Source organism: Nannobrachium achirus (genome assembly GCF_963921795.1).
Source record: "Nannobrachium achirus genome assembly, chromosome: 6".
NCBI lineage: Eukaryota > Metazoa > Chordata > Actinopteri > Myctophiformes > Myctophidae > Nannobrachium > Nannobrachium achirus.
Genome location: NC_137815.1, coordinates 73,987,758 through 74,004,511, shown reverse-complemented (window position 1 = coordinate 74,004,511; position 16,754 = coordinate 73,987,758). Strand labels below are relative to the sequence as shown.

General features: G+C 44.9%; 1 protein-coding gene across 1 annotated transcript in view; it reads right to left on the bottom strand.

Moving 5' to 3' along the window:
- Window positions 1-15,811, bottom strand: part of ell2 (elongation factor for RNA polymerase II 2) — a 32,900-nt gene extending 17,089 nt beyond the window's left edge. Inside the window, exons 1-4 of the mRNA XM_080728460.1 lie at window positions 15,581-15,811; window positions 12,146-12,193; window positions 11,294-11,415; window positions 8,889-9,052 (exon numbers count right to left, since the gene is read on the bottom strand). Of these exons, the coding sequence (XP_080584586.1) occupies window positions 8,889-9,052; window positions 11,294-11,415; window positions 12,146-12,193; window positions 15,581-15,715 (469 nt within the window). The 5' untranslated portion in view covers window positions 15,716-15,811. The remainder of the gene's footprint in view (window positions 1-8,888; window positions 9,053-11,293; window positions 11,416-12,145; window positions 12,194-15,580) is intronic.
- Window positions 15,812-16,754: the final 943 nt, after the last annotated feature.

Below are 16,754 nucleotides of genomic sequence, written 5' to 3'. Positions count from 1 at the left end.
CTTTTTTTCTCAATTTTTTTTTCTCAAAAAAATTTTTTTTCTCAAATTTTTTTTTCTCAAAAATTTTTTTTTTCTCAAAATTTTTTTTTTCTCAAACAACTTTTTTTCCTCAAAAAACATTTTTTTCTCAAAAAACATTTTTTTCTCAAAAAAAACATCAGATCGTGGCCACCCTGTACCTCAGGGATTTGTTTTCGACGAATATTTACTCCTATAGACGCAACGCGACGACCTAGAGGGGAGGCCGGCATAGCCGGCCGACCTTCTAGTGGATTGACATCTAGACTTATACTGCACAGTATGAAACATCTAGACCTACTGCACATACAGTATGAAACAGAGCTGATACCTTCAAATGCATTTTGAGAAAAAATAATGCCGCTATTTCTTCCAAAAGCTTTATACCACACACACACACACACACACACATATACATATACATAAAATGTCAAAATGTGACATAGCTCTGTTTACAGAATGCTGTACCCCCTCCAACTGTATATATGTTCCCCATTTTCAACTGTTTTTATTTTACTTATTTTAACACTTACAATGTAAATGTATGTTTTCTCATGCCAAAAAAGCTCATTTGAATTGAATTGACTGACAACCAAGCGAGTGAAGCGACACGGTGCGTTTCTTTGCACGGGTATATACAGTACATACAGTACATACAGTAGTCATAAGGAAGCCATGAATGAAGACACCTCTGCTCTGGTTAATCTCTGCCTCGTCAGGATGATTTGACACTTGCTTCACCGCTTCAGTCATTATGAATCCTAAAGCTCTTTAAGAGATTAAGGTTAGAGAGGACGAGAGAGAGAACGCTACCGTCCTCTCCTTGCTCCCTGACTAAATGCCATGACCGTAGAGCTCAAGGAGCTCCCAGCCTCCCACAGGACAGGGTGGCTGGGTGTCATTGAGCCCAAGGAGCTCCCAGCCTCCCACAGGACAGGGTGGCTGGGTGTCATTGAGCCTGAGGAGCACCCAACCTCCCACAGGACAGGGTGGCTGGGTGTCATTGAGGAGCACCCAGCCTCCCACAGGACAGGGTGGCTGGGTGTCATTGAGGAGCTCCCAGCCTCCCACAGGACAGGGTGGCTGGGTGTCATTGAGGAGCACCCAGCCTCCCACAGGACAGGGTGGCTGGGTGTCATTGAGGAGCACCCAGCCTCCCACAGGACAGGGTGGCTGGGTGTCATTGAGGAGCACCCAGCCTCCCACAGGACAGGGTGGCTGGGTGTCATTGAGGAGCTCCCAGCCTCCCACAGGACAGGGTGGCTGGGTGTCATTGAGGAGCTCCCAGCCTCCCTCAGGACAGGGTGGCTGGGTGTCATTGAGGAGCTCCCAGCCTCCCACAGGACAGGGTGGCTGGGTGTCATTGAGGAGCTCCCAGCCTCCCACAGGACAGGGTGGCTGGGTGTCATTGAGCCCAAGGAGCTCCCAGCCTCCCACAGGACAGGGTGGCTGGGTGTCATTGAGCCCAAGGAGCTCCCAGCCTCCCACAGGACAGGGTGGCTGGGTGTCATTGAGGAGCTCCCAGCCTCCCACAGGACAGGGTGGCTGGGTGTCATTGAGGAGCTCCCAGCCTCCCACAGAGCAGGGTGGCTGGGTGTCATTGAGGAGCACCCAGCCTCCCACAGGACAGGGTGGCTGGGTGTCATTGAGGAGCACCCAGCCTCCCACAGGACAGGGTGGCTGGGTGTCATTGAGGAGCACCCAGCCTCCCACAGGACAGGGTGGCTGGGTGTCATTGAGGAGCACCCAGCCTCCCACAGGACAGGGTGGCTGGGTGTCATTGAGGAGCACCCAGCCTCCCACAGGACAGGGTGGCTGGGTGTCATTGAGGAGCTCCCAGCCTCCCACAGAGCAGGGTGGCTGGGTGTCATTGAGGAGCACCCAGCCTCCCACAGGACAGGGTGGCTGGGTGTCATTGAGCCTGAGGAGCTAACAGCCTCCCTCACAGGACAGGGTGGCTGGGTGTCATTGAGGAGCACCCAGCCTCCACACAGGACAGGGTGGCTGGGTGTCATTGAGGAGCACCCAGCCTCCACACAGGACAGGGTGGCTGGGTGTCGTCTGGGGCGGCGAGTGAGAGACTGAGGCAGGTGAACAACGAACGCATGTCAGCCCAGCTGCTACAAAAGTCATCAGTCATGTTCGTGTGTCAATTAATATCACGCTCAAATATTAAGGCAGGCACGTGTATATGTTACAGCAGGGGTCTTCAACGTTTTCAGGCCAAGGAGGACCCCTTAGTTGAGAGAGAGATGAAGCAACCTAAGCGTGTGTAGATTCCATATACCGGAAGTATCATCGTTTGACAGCACAATCATCAGTGTATTTTGATTTCATGTCAATTTGTGTTTTCAGATATTTAACCGCTTGAACCGTCAATTACTTAATAAACTTGACCTTTCACTCTGTACTTAGTGTGCTCTTTTTCCCCCCCCCCGCTCTACACCAAACCTCTTTACCGAAAATAGCCGATCTACAAGCTCACAACGCCTCGCGATGCGAGGCGTTGGGAGCTTGTACATCTGCTATTTTTGGGTAAAGTTCTCAGAATATGGACGCTAGGATTCAAGTGGTTAATATAAAAAAACACACAAAGATTTGGAGGACCCCCTGCAGTAACTCTGAGGACCCCCTGTAGTAACTCTGAGGACCCCCTGTAGTAAAGTATGACTGGATTCACCTCGAAAACTCTCATGGCTCAAGTCCACTCCGACTGTGCCGAAAAACAAGTGTACCTTTTTCAATCTGACTAGTTTTCCAATCCATTCTGTTACAGGGTAATCTGCAGGATTAGGTTAATTCAGACTTAAAAATCAGATTTTAAGATGTTTTTAATACCACTCAGAATGGAGTTATATTTAAGAGCAATTGATCAATAGCAAGCATGCAAACAATGACACCAATAACTCCTATTTAGGGTCAATGTTGGTTCCTTATCAACCCTATGGACCCTTTTCTATATTATTGTCACTTCCACCACACACAGCAGGCATACAATAATAATATAATAATACACACCAGGCATACGGGGGAGTCAAATATCCTTCTCTGCAACTCATGGTGCTTGTCAGTCACATTTAAAAATGATACACATTAAAAGAGGTAAAGTCATTATTGGTAGATGTTGGCAAAGGTTGTCTTGTCAAACGTTAAAACATGTTTTGGCCTATAATTAAACAACTACTTAGACTTTCCAAATGTTTGTCAAGCAAACAGAAGGCAATGTGTGCGCTGTCACTTTATAAGACTACATTATACTTAGTCAGTATGATGGTAGAGACTAGAGATCATTAAAATGATGCTACTCCTCCTTGTGAGCTTGAAGATAACTTTTGAAAACCTGTTCCACAGACGCTTCAGAGCCATTTTTTGTTTAATTTAGCCGTTTTAATATTTAAATGAAATGATGAAAGCAACATGTGTGCCTTGGTAGAAGAAGAGGAGGCTGGGCACACTGGATTAAAAGCGTCTGCTAAATGCCTAAAATGTAAACTGGAGAGAAAAAGGAAGCCAACTCACTATCGTCTTAACACACACCATTCCTCTCGGGGGAATAATACATTTTGGGTTAGTCTGACACACTGACAGACAAACACACACCTCTCTCGTGCATTCGGGGGGAGGGAGAGGGGGTTCTATGACCAACATCATCATATGCTCCCGTAACTGGTCGTTTTCTTTGGTTACACAGCTGCAAAAACGATGCGAAACCGCACTAATCCACTTCCAGAGCCGAATTCAAAAAGTATCGGATTGGGTCATGAAAACGCATGATTCCTAAACCCACCAGGCTTGAGTTAAGACCCGCCTCGTGGAAACGCGAGGACTTCCAGGAGTGGCTGAAATCCCTGCCTGACACATGGAGGGTGGATAAAGTCAGAGTCATGAAGACTTGTACTGAGAAAAGCCTGCATTTGCACAATGCACAACTATTAATTTCTCACTACAGTGCTCAAAATAAACTGTGCTAAAAAAATCTTGAAACTGACTTAATTGTACTGTGCTTAACTCATTGAATGCCCTTTTCAAGATGGCCGCCAAGTACCAGGATGCCACGTTCCTAGATTTCTAGTGCACGGATCAATTTTTAGTGCACGGATCGTGCACGCCCATGCACCATATATATTGCTAAAGAGAAAAACATACTGAGAAAGCTATTAATTTGTCACTACTGTGCTCAAAATAAAAACTCTTACTGATTATGGTTTGGATATGGCTTTGGGCCTATTATGCTGCGTGTATTATTGTAATGGATCAGTAGGTAGTAGGTACTTTGCACTTGAGCGAGCAGCACTAACGTTCATGAGCACTTTCATACTTAAGATTATCGAGAGGAGGCGGGTCTTAACTCAATCCTGGTGGGTTTAGGAATCACGCCATGAAAACGCGTCTCTGTGTGTCAAAATGGCCGAATCACTAGTCAAAACTGTCGTCTTGCCTATAATTCGTCCTCGTGTAAAAGCCGCCTTAGCTTAGCACAACACAACACAACACAACAGGCATGCTGTGGTTACAAACAAATGCAGTAGGCCTGTTTAGCATTATTATCCAACGTCATTGATCATTTAAAGAGATTGAGATTCAGAGTCAGAGAAGCCAAGTCCATTCATTCCTTTACAGGACCGTTCATTAGCATGACTGAGTGACTGTATCACCGTTCAGCGCTTGAGAGTTCAGACACCATCGCACGACGATCGCTGCTATTATGATGCTAATTCACCTTACTACACCAAGAAGTGACAACCTTCCTCTCTAGTCCTTTCAAGTTCCTTCACAATACCTTATTTCAGGGGTCTTCGACGTTTTCAGGCCAGGGACCCCTTAGTTGAGAGAGAGATGAAGCAGGGACCCCCACAACCTGTTCATAGATTCCATATAGTTTCATCGTTTGACAGCACAATCATCAGTGTATTTTGGATTCATGTCAATTTGTGTTTTCAGATATTTAACCACTTGAGCCGTCATTACCTAAACCCTTTACCTTTTATCTGTACTTAGTCTGCTCTTTTTCCCTTCTACACCAAACCTCTTTGCCGAAAATAGCCGATCTACAAGCTGACCTTGTAGATCTGCTATTTTTGGCTACAGCACTCAGAATATGGACACTAGGGTTCAAGTTGTTAATATATAAAGGATTGGAAGATTTGGAGGACCCCCTGTAGTAACTCTGTGGACCCCCTAGGGGTCCCGGACCCCCTGTTGAAGGAAGACCCCTGCCTTATTTGGATATAAATCAATTTAATAACTTTAATAATGATAATACCAGCATATGGACACCGGACACCTGGGGTTACAGTAAATGACGAGATGCAGGCCTGAAACCAACGAACTCAAGAAACTGAGTTTTCCACCGTTTAATGGGGTGCTTTACTCGTCGCCAGCTGCTGCTACATGCCCGCGTCCCACCCCTTTCTTCTGTTGCTCCTCTCGTTTTCCACTTTCCATCTGGGCCGGGCCGTATGCAAATACATCCCCAAGGGCCACAAAACAGACGCTTCAAGGGAAGCTCGAACTCACTTTTCAAGTTTGTAGCAGCTGTGAGAATGGATTCTGACACCGCATTTGCAAGAGAACGGCTACAGCACTTAGCAGAGCCCCGGATAGAAATCCACACACTAACTACCCAAATTAAAAACGTAATTCACGCAGTGGATATGTATTAATACCTTCATGTAAAGTAACATGCTTGACAAAAAAAAACACACCTGTGTGAAGTGAGCGGTCTGTCCGTTTAGATACTCAATCAAGAGCAGTAAATCTGAATGAGTGATATCGTTACCAAATGTTTCAATGACAAAAACATTTGACATTCTTGGATAACAGGAGGACGGGCAGACCACAGCCACGTCACTCAGACATAACCAAAAACCAGGGGTCTTCAATGTTTTCAGGTCAAGGACCCCTTAGTTGAGAGAGAGATGAAGCAGGGACCCCACAACCTGTTCATAGATTCCATATAGTTTCATTGTTTGACAGCACAATCATCAGTGTATTTTGGATTCATGACAATTTGTGTTTTCAGATATTTAACCACAGAGTGACCTTTCACTCTGTACTTAGTCTTCTCTTTTTCTCCTCTACACCAAACCTAGATCTACAAGCTCACAACGCCTCGCAGCACTAAAGTTCTCAGAATATGGACGCTAGGGTTCAAGTGGTTCATATAAAAAAGGAGAAAAAAAGGTTCTATCACTCAAAGATTTGAAGGACCGCCCCTAGTAACTCTGAGGACCCCCTAGGTAGGGGTCCCGGACCCCCTGGTGAAGACCCCTGCCATAAACAAACCTCATACGCCCATATATAGGCAGGACCACAGCCATGTCACTATGACTCATAACCACAAACAAACCTCATAAGCCCATATATAGGCAGGACCACGGCTAGGCCTGGGGCGGTATCGACATTTTGTTACCGCGATTACCGTCTTCCCATTTACCGACGGTACTGCGGTAATTACCGCACCCCCGTATCTATTAATTAAGGTTCGGCGATAAGCCAAAATATTGCAATCATCTTCCCTAAAGTCGCCTCTCCACAGTGGAGAGGCGACACAGCCTGACCGCCCGAGTTATACTTCTCTGTACAGCACAGCGGGTATGGCTTTGAAAGGAGCAGATCTACAAGCTCACAACACATTGCATCCGCGACGCGTTCTGAGCTTTTAGATCTGCACTGTCGGGTTACCATAGTAACGTAGGCTAGCTAGTAGGCTTTTCAGACACAAACAGCTGTGTGAACAAACCAGAAGAGGAAGGGTAGTCAGATCGTGTACAGTGATTCTGTAAACTCACGTCACGTCTCAACTCTCAAATCGCAGTGATTGAGTGCTGCTATATACAGGTTTTAGTTACAAGACTTGACAGAAAAGGTTATAAAATCTCCGACGCGCCGCCGAACGGGCACAACGTGCGACGCGATGGAAAAAGTAAAATAGTTTCATTTTCGGCTTTAGTCCACGCGGCCCGCGCTCCGCCAGTAATCCGTATGAATAAAAAAAGATATGCCACAACACAAGGTATGTATTAACATCCTTGTGTCGAGTGGATTACAAAGAAAGTTTACGCTGCTCTGTACTCCTCTACGCAGGCAGCTGCAGGAGTGACTGTCTGAGTGAGAGTGACGTATGTGGCTTCCAAACTGTGGTACACGGCCCAGAGCAGAGCGGCATGGAGCGCATGCGGTCCTCGCTTCTCCCCTGTTTTAAAACTCGCTTGTTTTCCAATAAAAAATAGACTTTTTTTTGTCTTTTTTTACCGCGGTAAGCACACTGACACCGCGGTAGACCTCGGTTTACCGCGGTACGGCGGTACGGCGGTTACCGTGTCCAACCCTAACCACGGCCACGTCAACTATGACTCATATATAACCATAAACAAACTTGTGCGGTGCAAGCTTGAAGAACCGATCTTCATGCTAACAGCGTGCCGTGACACGTTGTTGTTAGCTTATAGAATCAGTTCTTGTTGGCAAGTGATGCCGTTGTGCGCTAGAGCAGTGATACTCAAACTCAGGCCCGCGGGCCACTTCCGGCCCACGGCGCAATTTTGACTGGCCCACCAATCAATCAGACAATCCCAAAATTAACCCAAAATGGACAGATTCTTTCGAGATATTTTGAGCTTTTTCCCTGTCATGCAAATTCAACAACCACAGTATGTTTAATTTGCCAAAAAACTGTGGCGGTTGTTAAGATGGACAATATAAGGGACCAATGAAAGACAGAAGTTATCAAGTATCATAAATGTTGTCATTTTATCAACTGGCCCACTGGTTCAGAGGTTTGAGTATCCTGCGCTAGAGTATAAATTAGGCATAAATCCTCTCCGGTGCAACGTGTTCTTCTCACAGAGGAAGAAATTAGCCTCCGTGGGATCAAGGCGCAGCCAGATTTGTCCCGGGACATTATTACATCACAACATCAAGATGTTACGCAGCACATCCCCTGTCGTTAAGTCCCCCAAGCATGACAGGGCAATGTAGGTTAATTAAGGTTGTGATAGGGCGATAGACAGAGAACATATGATTAAGTCAAGAGAGATTAACTTTTACTTTCCCACCTACATGACCTTAATCCAGGCACAGAGTGGTACAGTGAGTGGACAAGAAGACAGGCGCGCACGTGTGTTTGTGCGCAGCAAACGCCAGAGTGAGCAGAGAGTGAGACTTCAGCCCTTTCCGTGGCATGTTGGCAGGCCGTGTGTCAATACTACCCAAATAGCTTCCTTTCTTTGACTCCCTTTTGCCTCCCTTGGCCCTTATCAGTGAGAGTGCTAATCTGGAAAGACTGAGACGGCAAAATGGCTTAGTCAGCCAACAACAATGGCTTTGAATGGAGCCAGGCTGGCAGCTTTCACCTATTCAGTCCTGCAAATGGGACTGAGTCTGAAAAGAGGGGAGGGTGCGTTGATAGCACACAAAGCCAACGTTGGCGTGCTGGGATCTAGGCCGGGATGGCAGCAGGTGAATACCAGGGGATTTCCACGTACCTCTATACTGGCCCCCAAACGTACCTCTATACTGGCCCCCAGACGTACCTCTATACTGGCCCCCAGACGTACCTCTATACTGGCCCCCAGACGTACCTCTATACTGGCCCCCAGACGTACCTCTATACTGGCCCCCAGACGTACCTCTATACTGGCCCCCAGACGTACCTCTATACTGGCCCCCAGACGTACCTCTATACTGGCCCCCAGACGTACCTCTATACTGGCCCCCAGACGTACCTCTATACTGGCCCCCAGACGTACCTCTATACTGGCCCCCAGACGTACCTCTATACTGGCCCCCAGACGTACCTCTATACTGGCCCCCAGACGTACCTCTATACTGGCCCCCAGACGTACCTCTATACTGGCCCCCAGACGTACCTCTATACTGGCCCCCAGGCTTGATGACTTTGGTCCCACGTTCACGCGTGTCCTCGGCGGCCTGGGTCATGCGCTCCCGGGTCACCTGGTAGGAGTCGTTGGTGGCGCACACCGTGACCTTGTCCTGTATCGTCCCCAACGACACCAGATGGGACGCTCCCGGGCTAGAGAGGGGAGGGAGGGAGGCAGGGGGGGGAGAGAGAGAGAGAGAGAGATGGGAGGCAAAGAGGGAACACTTTAAGAATGTGTGATCACAGAAGATTGCTTGCGTATCAACCAGGATATCAAGATACTTACTTAATGGACCATACTATGGTCCATTCACTGTGACTCTCTATATGACATAATTACCATTTTCTAAAGTATAATATGGTTTATTTGAATTTAACTGGATTCCATTCATTTCAGTACAGTATGACAATCAACTTGCAAGGACTTTGATTAATGTTCACTGTGTTGGATTATGTACTTCATGAAATTCAGCCTTATTATTAGCAATTCAAGAAAGAATACACACAAAAACAATGTATATAAGTTACAGTAAATGGCTGAAGCTGTGAATAGACAGCGACATAGTATATTGACACCATATGGTCCTTTGATTAACAAGACACACTCTAATTAGGCAGATTTAACGCCACTTCAGTCACTGGATTTTAATGTATTTGCGTGTTCTCCTGTTTGCACATGCTGTCTGTCATTCACTGTATAGGCTACTGGAATGGAAACAGTACTAATAACAGCACACTAATCTACCACATGTAGGCGTGTAAACAATTCATAACTACAACATGGAGCTCAGTGAAGCTGTCAGAGAAGACATGCAGAGTGCAAAGCCCAGTCACCCAGAATGTGAGATGACCTGTGATGTCATGCCATACTTTTTATTTCTGTTTTATCTACTAGTTTGGTCATTAAGGTCCACAGAATGAGAGGCCTGCTCTGCCGGAAACATCGCGAAGAAATGTTTCGGGCCCCACAAAACTGTGAAAAGTGATGAGTCATCAAAAAAAAGTGATGACTCATCACTTTTCACAGTTTTGTGAGGCCGTTTTTAGCCCAAGGAATGTTCTTTCCACGCAAAACAAATGCTTGCAAATGGATTCAGAATAATGAAGAACCCCTAGTTTGAACCCTCACATGCTACTTAAAGCAGATTTTTCTCTTTTTTTAATATTAGTCTTTTCCTGTATAGTGAAGTCGATAGGACAGTGAACATACAAATGGCCATAACCTTTTTTGCGACGTTTCCGGCAGAGCAGGCCCTCATTTTGTGAACTTTAATGACCAAACTAATAGATAAAACAGAAATAAAAAGTATGGCATGACAGCATATTTCTACCCCCACTGACGGCTCTCCCAGCCGGGAGGGACAACTAGCTGAGACATCAGGAGGGACAACTAGCTGAGACATCAGGAGGGACAACTAGCTGAGACATCAGGAGGGACAACTAGCTGAGAGGAGGGACAACTAGCTGAGACATCAGGAGGGACAACTAGCTGAGACATCAGACAAGTGAATAAATAGAAAGCAGCTTGTTGACTCAAAGACCAACTTGAGAGCTTGTTTTGTTTGCAGGCACATAAAAACAGAAAATGTGCACAGAATTGCCTCCAGCTTCAATTTATCAATTTTAATCTCAACTCGGAAAATGTACAAATGTAACCAAATAGATCCGCAAGGGTCCATTTACAAATGGTAGCCCTTTCTTTTTGCAATCAACCATGTCAGATGATATCACCACCATCGCTGCCTTGCACGTGGCTGTCGACTTGTGTCGAGACGAGAATGAATCACTTGGTACTTAGTCTGCTCTTTTTCCCCCCCTACACCAAACCTCTTTGCAGAAAATAGCCGATCTACAAGCTCACGACGCCTCGCGCTGAGCTTGAAGATCGGCTATTTATCTGCCATTTCAGATCTGGTATACAGTTCTCAGAATATGGACTCTACTGTAGGGTTCAAGGTTGTTAATATAAAAAGGATTGGAAGATTTGGAGGACCCCCTATAGTAACTCTGAGGACCCCCTAGGGGTCCCGGACCCCCTGTTGAAGACCCCTGACCTAGCCTATATAAATATCTTCACATTATGTGTACACACCTCAACTTGCTTTACGTGAGTGCGTAACCGAGTATGGTTGGATAGGACACGGCAACATACTTTACTTCAGTGCGTAACCGAGTATGGTTGGATAGGACACGGCAACATGCTTTACTTCAGTGCGTAACCGAGTATGGTTGGATAGGACACAGCAACATGCTTTACTGAGTATGGTTGGATAGGATATGGCAACATGCTTTACTTCAGTGCGTAACCGAGTATGGTTGGATAGGACACACCAACATGCTTTACTTCAGTGCGTAACCGAGTATGGTTGGATAGGACATGGCAACATGCTTTACCTGGGCGCATTCTGTTGGATACACTCAAAGCTTCCCTGAGGGTTGTCCTTGCCCACGTTGGACAAGTAGAAGTCAAAATTCTGGAAGGCGTCTGAGGAGTCGGTCCTGGGAATTTTAATGCGCTGTAAAAGTTCAAACAAACAGAGAATAAATCAATGAATGGAAGTAATTCATTGTGATCTGTCCATTTGCCCCCTTATGCTTGGAGAGGTGCTTGCTTGGGATTACTCTCAGGGTGGTTTGTTAGCAATAGTCCATCTCTGAATATATATAATGAAGTAATATTCCAAGGGAACCTCCATGTGTTAAAAAAAAAAAAGAAACAACGCCTTCCAAGTAAGCCGCTGTTCTCATGTTCTAGTTTGCAGATCAGCTTACGGTTCAGTGTGTGACTGCGTGTGCATAGTTCCGGCTGTGTCTACATCTGAGCTGTGGCCTTTTGATATGAACAGGCAGGGGGAACTTGCAAGATATACAGGAGGGACTTTGAGGCAGGAATATGTTGGTTTGTGTGCTACAGACAGAATGCCAAAGCAGTATCAAATATCGGGAAGAGATTTGACTCTTTCCAGTGAGAGTGTGTATGTATGAATGTACGAGAGTGTGGAATTAGCTCGGGGGAGAGGTGGTACAACTTGAATATACAACTTAACAAGCAATATCACAACTATATTTCCACTAAAGAACAATAGTCTGGCTCACAAAGTAAGAGTCGAACCGCTGGAGTAGAGAAAGATCACAAAACAAAAAGAAAACGCATGGAAAATCTGGCATTCAAATTAAGATATCTCTTATTTTCTAGAACATGGTGTGAGGCGTGATTTCCACCAAAAAGGGAATATAAATACTTACGCCTTGGAGTCCTTTGAATTGTATTGTTGGCCGCGAAGCGAGTACATTCTGAAAATGAAGGAAAACACAATGTTAACACTTTGACAACAACAGTGGAAAAATACCAGGTTCATCAGAACAAATAGGCTAGTAGACCTAACCCTAGACGCTGTAAAAGAAAGACTATCGAGGTGACGTTCATAAAAAATGTTGGCCTGAAACTTAGGTGACACGTTACGTAATCAGTAGGATATGCTATATCTTCTCAGGCACATATAAAAGAGACACCAGGAGGACCTCAATCTGCACGCTAAATCTAACTGTACCCATTTGGCATTTCATGTGGTTCAGATTGAAGTCTTCCAAGTCTCTTCACTTTCATACATCCAACAGAAAATTGTGGGACAGAAAATCGGTGGCTTTTTGTGAAGGATATTTTTGACATGACTTCTTGTGTGGTACGGTGTTTGAAGTCTAGCGCTGGTGGCTACTTGAAACAGGAGTTGACAGCCAGACAGCCACGATGAGCACGCAGCGACTACTCTGTTAGGATGGATGTGCTGCTCACTTCTCCGCTCAGCTGTTAGGATTGAGCTTGGCCAGATTGTGCGAGACTCCAAAGTCTGGTATCGACTCTGGTCCACACGGAATGTGGCATTTTATTAACAACAGCCTTTCTGCATTTCCCCCCCAAGTCCAAGTCGTCTCGTGTGGAAAATTAATTTGTTGAAATACAAGCTCAAGCCTAAAACAAGGCCCCAGGAAAGTAACCGATGCTAAAACTCCATGGTTTTAGGAGCCAGAGAAAGCTCTTGATGACGAGCTAAGGAACTGAGTTTGGACAGTTTAAGCCATGTTACTGTTCCTTGCCACTGTACTGTGTACTGAAGTTTCAGGATCAAGCCACAGTTTTCCCTACCCATCCCCCAACATAAGGCCTACACTCACACCAACTAGCACACACACACACACACACACACACACACACACACACACACACACACACACACACACACACCACACACAGTTCTGATCACATTTCATGTCACCACAGAAGGACAGAGTTTAGCCAGCTCTCTCTCTCTGACACGAGTGCAGCTAGTTTAGTTTTAGCCCCCCATGGCATCGGCATGCACATCACTGAGAGGGGGAGAGGAGGAACAAAAAGCAGGCAGTTTTTGGTTGCCCAGTCAGCAAGAGATGGCAGAGCAGCCTGCCGTTCAATGCAGTGCATGGATGGACCCAACATTACCACATTAAAAAAAAGAGAAGATTGCAACAACTTGTCACAAAAGAATTCCTTCAGTTTAGTGATGGCTGCAAGTTGTAGCTAGACACAGTGAGCCTTAGTAACTATGTGCTTTCTGAAGGGTTTACATTTCACAGTAGATATAATCTTACTTTGGCACGGGGATAGTTTTCTATATCACATACAGATACACTGTGTGTGTGTGTGTGTGTGTGTGTGTGTGTGTGTGTGTGTGTGTGTGTGTGTGTGTGTGTGTGTGTGTGTGTGAGTTGTGTGCTGAGCTTAAATGCTGATACAGTCTGAGAGAGAGCTGAACATTCTGCTCATATGCTAGGCTAAATGTAGCCTGCCTGCCAGCCATACCCTAGTATGTAGCTGACCTCAGATAGCTTGATGCTGGCTTCTCTTCAGCCATGGCTGCTTTAATCCAACAGCCTGCCTGGCACTTCAGCAAGATAATAGCATTTATTTAAAAAGAACTCAAAGATTAACCAGTTAAGATATGATCCCCTGTAAGGTGTATATGGGGTAAAACAGTTAAGATATGATCCCCTGTAAGGTGTATATGGGGTAAAACCTTGAGCAATGCTAGCTTCAAATGCTTCACATATGGATGGACTAGGAGTGCTTTTTATTTTTACGGTGACAGACTGACTAATGTCCTAAACTCAAGAATGTGTATAAATTGCATTAAGTTTATGTAAAATAATAAAAATATAGATGACATGAGGGGACACTAGTCCACAGATGTTAGCATCTTGTTGGTGCTTACTAAGCAACACCTCATAGCTCAATGAAAATACAATAAACCCTGTTCTTCATAGGCATAATAAGGTTATATTCATACCACATCCAGCAAAAAACATACACTGTTAATGTGGGCAAATCGGCAATGTAGGCTACCGATTCATTCATCCTTCCATAGGGCCTAAAAGTTACATTAAATGTTACAATAAATGCTATGAATGCATTCAGTGACACGTTGGTTTGCCGTGACGTTAATCGTTCGTTGCGTGGAACGTTTAAACTTAAAATGGACTTTTTTTAACAGCTTCTTCCCATCCGGTTCTATTTATAGGTTAAAACAATATCGGGTCATCTCATTTGCACTGGTAACTTTAACCCGTTGTGGTTCTCAAAGTGGGGTCCGTGGACCCCCAGCGGTCCTTGAGGGAGTTCCAGGGGGTCCCCACAGCTAAATTATAGTTAGGAACCAAATGGACCGTTATGGGTATGTAACTCACTCTAAGTTAAATTAACATTGATTGAGCCTTAAAAATATTCTCTAATGAATGGGGGTCCCTGGCATATCTTTTCAAACGGGGGTCCGCGGGATGATAAATGTCAATTTGGGGGTCCTTGAATGTTTGAGAAGAACCTCTGCTTGTCTGCTTTTAACCAGTTGAAAACATGGAGGTTTTAGTTTGCTTCACTTTTTCATATGGCTGAACAGCGTCGTCGTCTCGAGTCACGACTCGCCCTCTCCGGTAAAAAATAATACAAATATAATATAAACCGTAAGAAGAAAAACTAAAGTTCGACACGGTGTAAAAACTAAAAACCGTCGTCAAATAAGAATGTATGACAAGTATAAATTCGCTAAGTGTCTAAACAGTCAAGTCAAGCTCGACATTTTCGAAACAGCAGTTCCATCCCCCAACCAACCAACCAACCAACCATTTAATAATGTCATTATTCCATTAATAACGTTTGTATCTGGACAACGTCGTGGCTTGTGAGTCAATACAACTAAAAGACGTTTCCTTATTTGATTAGAAAGAAAAAACATTGAGCAAAAAAGATATAAAAATGTCCAGTTGAGTTTGTTGTTGGCACAGCAGGGGAGGAATGAAGGAGCAGCTAACACTGCTGCTAAATAAAACTAAACTTTCCCATCCATCTTTTACCGTCTAAAACACCGGTGACAATTCATACCAACTGGTCCAAACCAGAGCTCAAAGTCTCCTCTCCGAGGTAAGAAGGTCCACAAGGTGACAACACGGTGATTTCATTGATAAATATGAACAAATATGAACAGCGAGGCAAGCTTTGGTCAGCAAAAACTTGTCGTGTTGGCTACCAGCGCTAAGGCTATGCGTGGCACTACTCTCTCTTTAGCTTCCTTTTTAAAGCCCCCTAACTTTAACCGTTATGTGCTTTTAAAAGTAGTTTTTCGGGGTGTTTTCCTCCGGGGTTTCGGGGCTCACCTTGCTGTTCTGGTGGCTCTCGATGGCCCGCAGCGCCGTCTCGGTGAGCTTGACGTGCAGGACGGTGAGTCTGTCCGCGCTCCGCCGGCCGCAGTCCAGTCCGTAGCTCCCGTCCTGGGAGAGGAGCGCCGCCATCTTTAGCAGCCCTCCACCATCGTCCCTGTGACGGCCGGGTTCAGTGCGCTGCTGCTGGGGGAGGAGGAGGAGAGAGAGACGGTGCTGCTGCTGCTATGAGGGAATGAACCAACCTGAACCAACCTACCAACCTACTGCTGGATGGCTGTGAGAGCTGGGGAGACGGTGGGACGGTTTGAGAACGATTCAGGTCCTCTGAACGGCTCTCCTTGAAATGAACGATGGGTGGGATCCGGTTCACAGTAGCTGCCGGGCCTATGCAAATACTATACATAAATAAATAAATACATATATAAATAAATAAATAGACAAATACTTAAATAAATATATAAAATATTACATTAAATACATACATTTTATTTTTATTTTTCTTATTTCTTTGCACATTTATTCATTTATTTTTGCATTTCTGTCTTTATAATATCATTTATTTATTTATTTATTCATTCATTTTGAACAGTGGTGGAAAATAACTCAAATTCTTTACTCAGGTAAAAATATCAATCCTGCAATCAATGTGGAAATACTCTGCCACAAGTAGAAGTTCGGAATGTTAAAGGGGTACTGTCACCTTAAGAAGTCATCTTAAAATATACGTTAATATTTGTATGATGTCATTGTGGGAATGCGCAATTATAAGCCAATCAAATTAATTGACTGTCTGTATAAGACTACTTACTGTACTGGTCAGCTGTTGTTGGGGGGCGAGGGGCAGATTACACTGTGACATGAGTTTCAGACTGTTTCAGACCGTTTTCAGAGACCACGTGACCTACTTTATCATACTATTATAATTTCGGGGCGTGTCAGCGGGCCCTTAATGTACTTGAGTAAAAGTACAAAAGTATTGGTATCAAAATGCACTTTAAGTACCAATAGTAGAAAGTACTCATTATGCAAAATGTCCTATTTCACAAGTTTTCCAATGAATAAAATGTAGAAAAAAAATTGAAAATAGCAGATCTACAAGCTCACAATGCGTTTGTGATGCATTGTGAGCTTGTAGATCGGCCATTTTCAAATGGCCAAAATCTATATA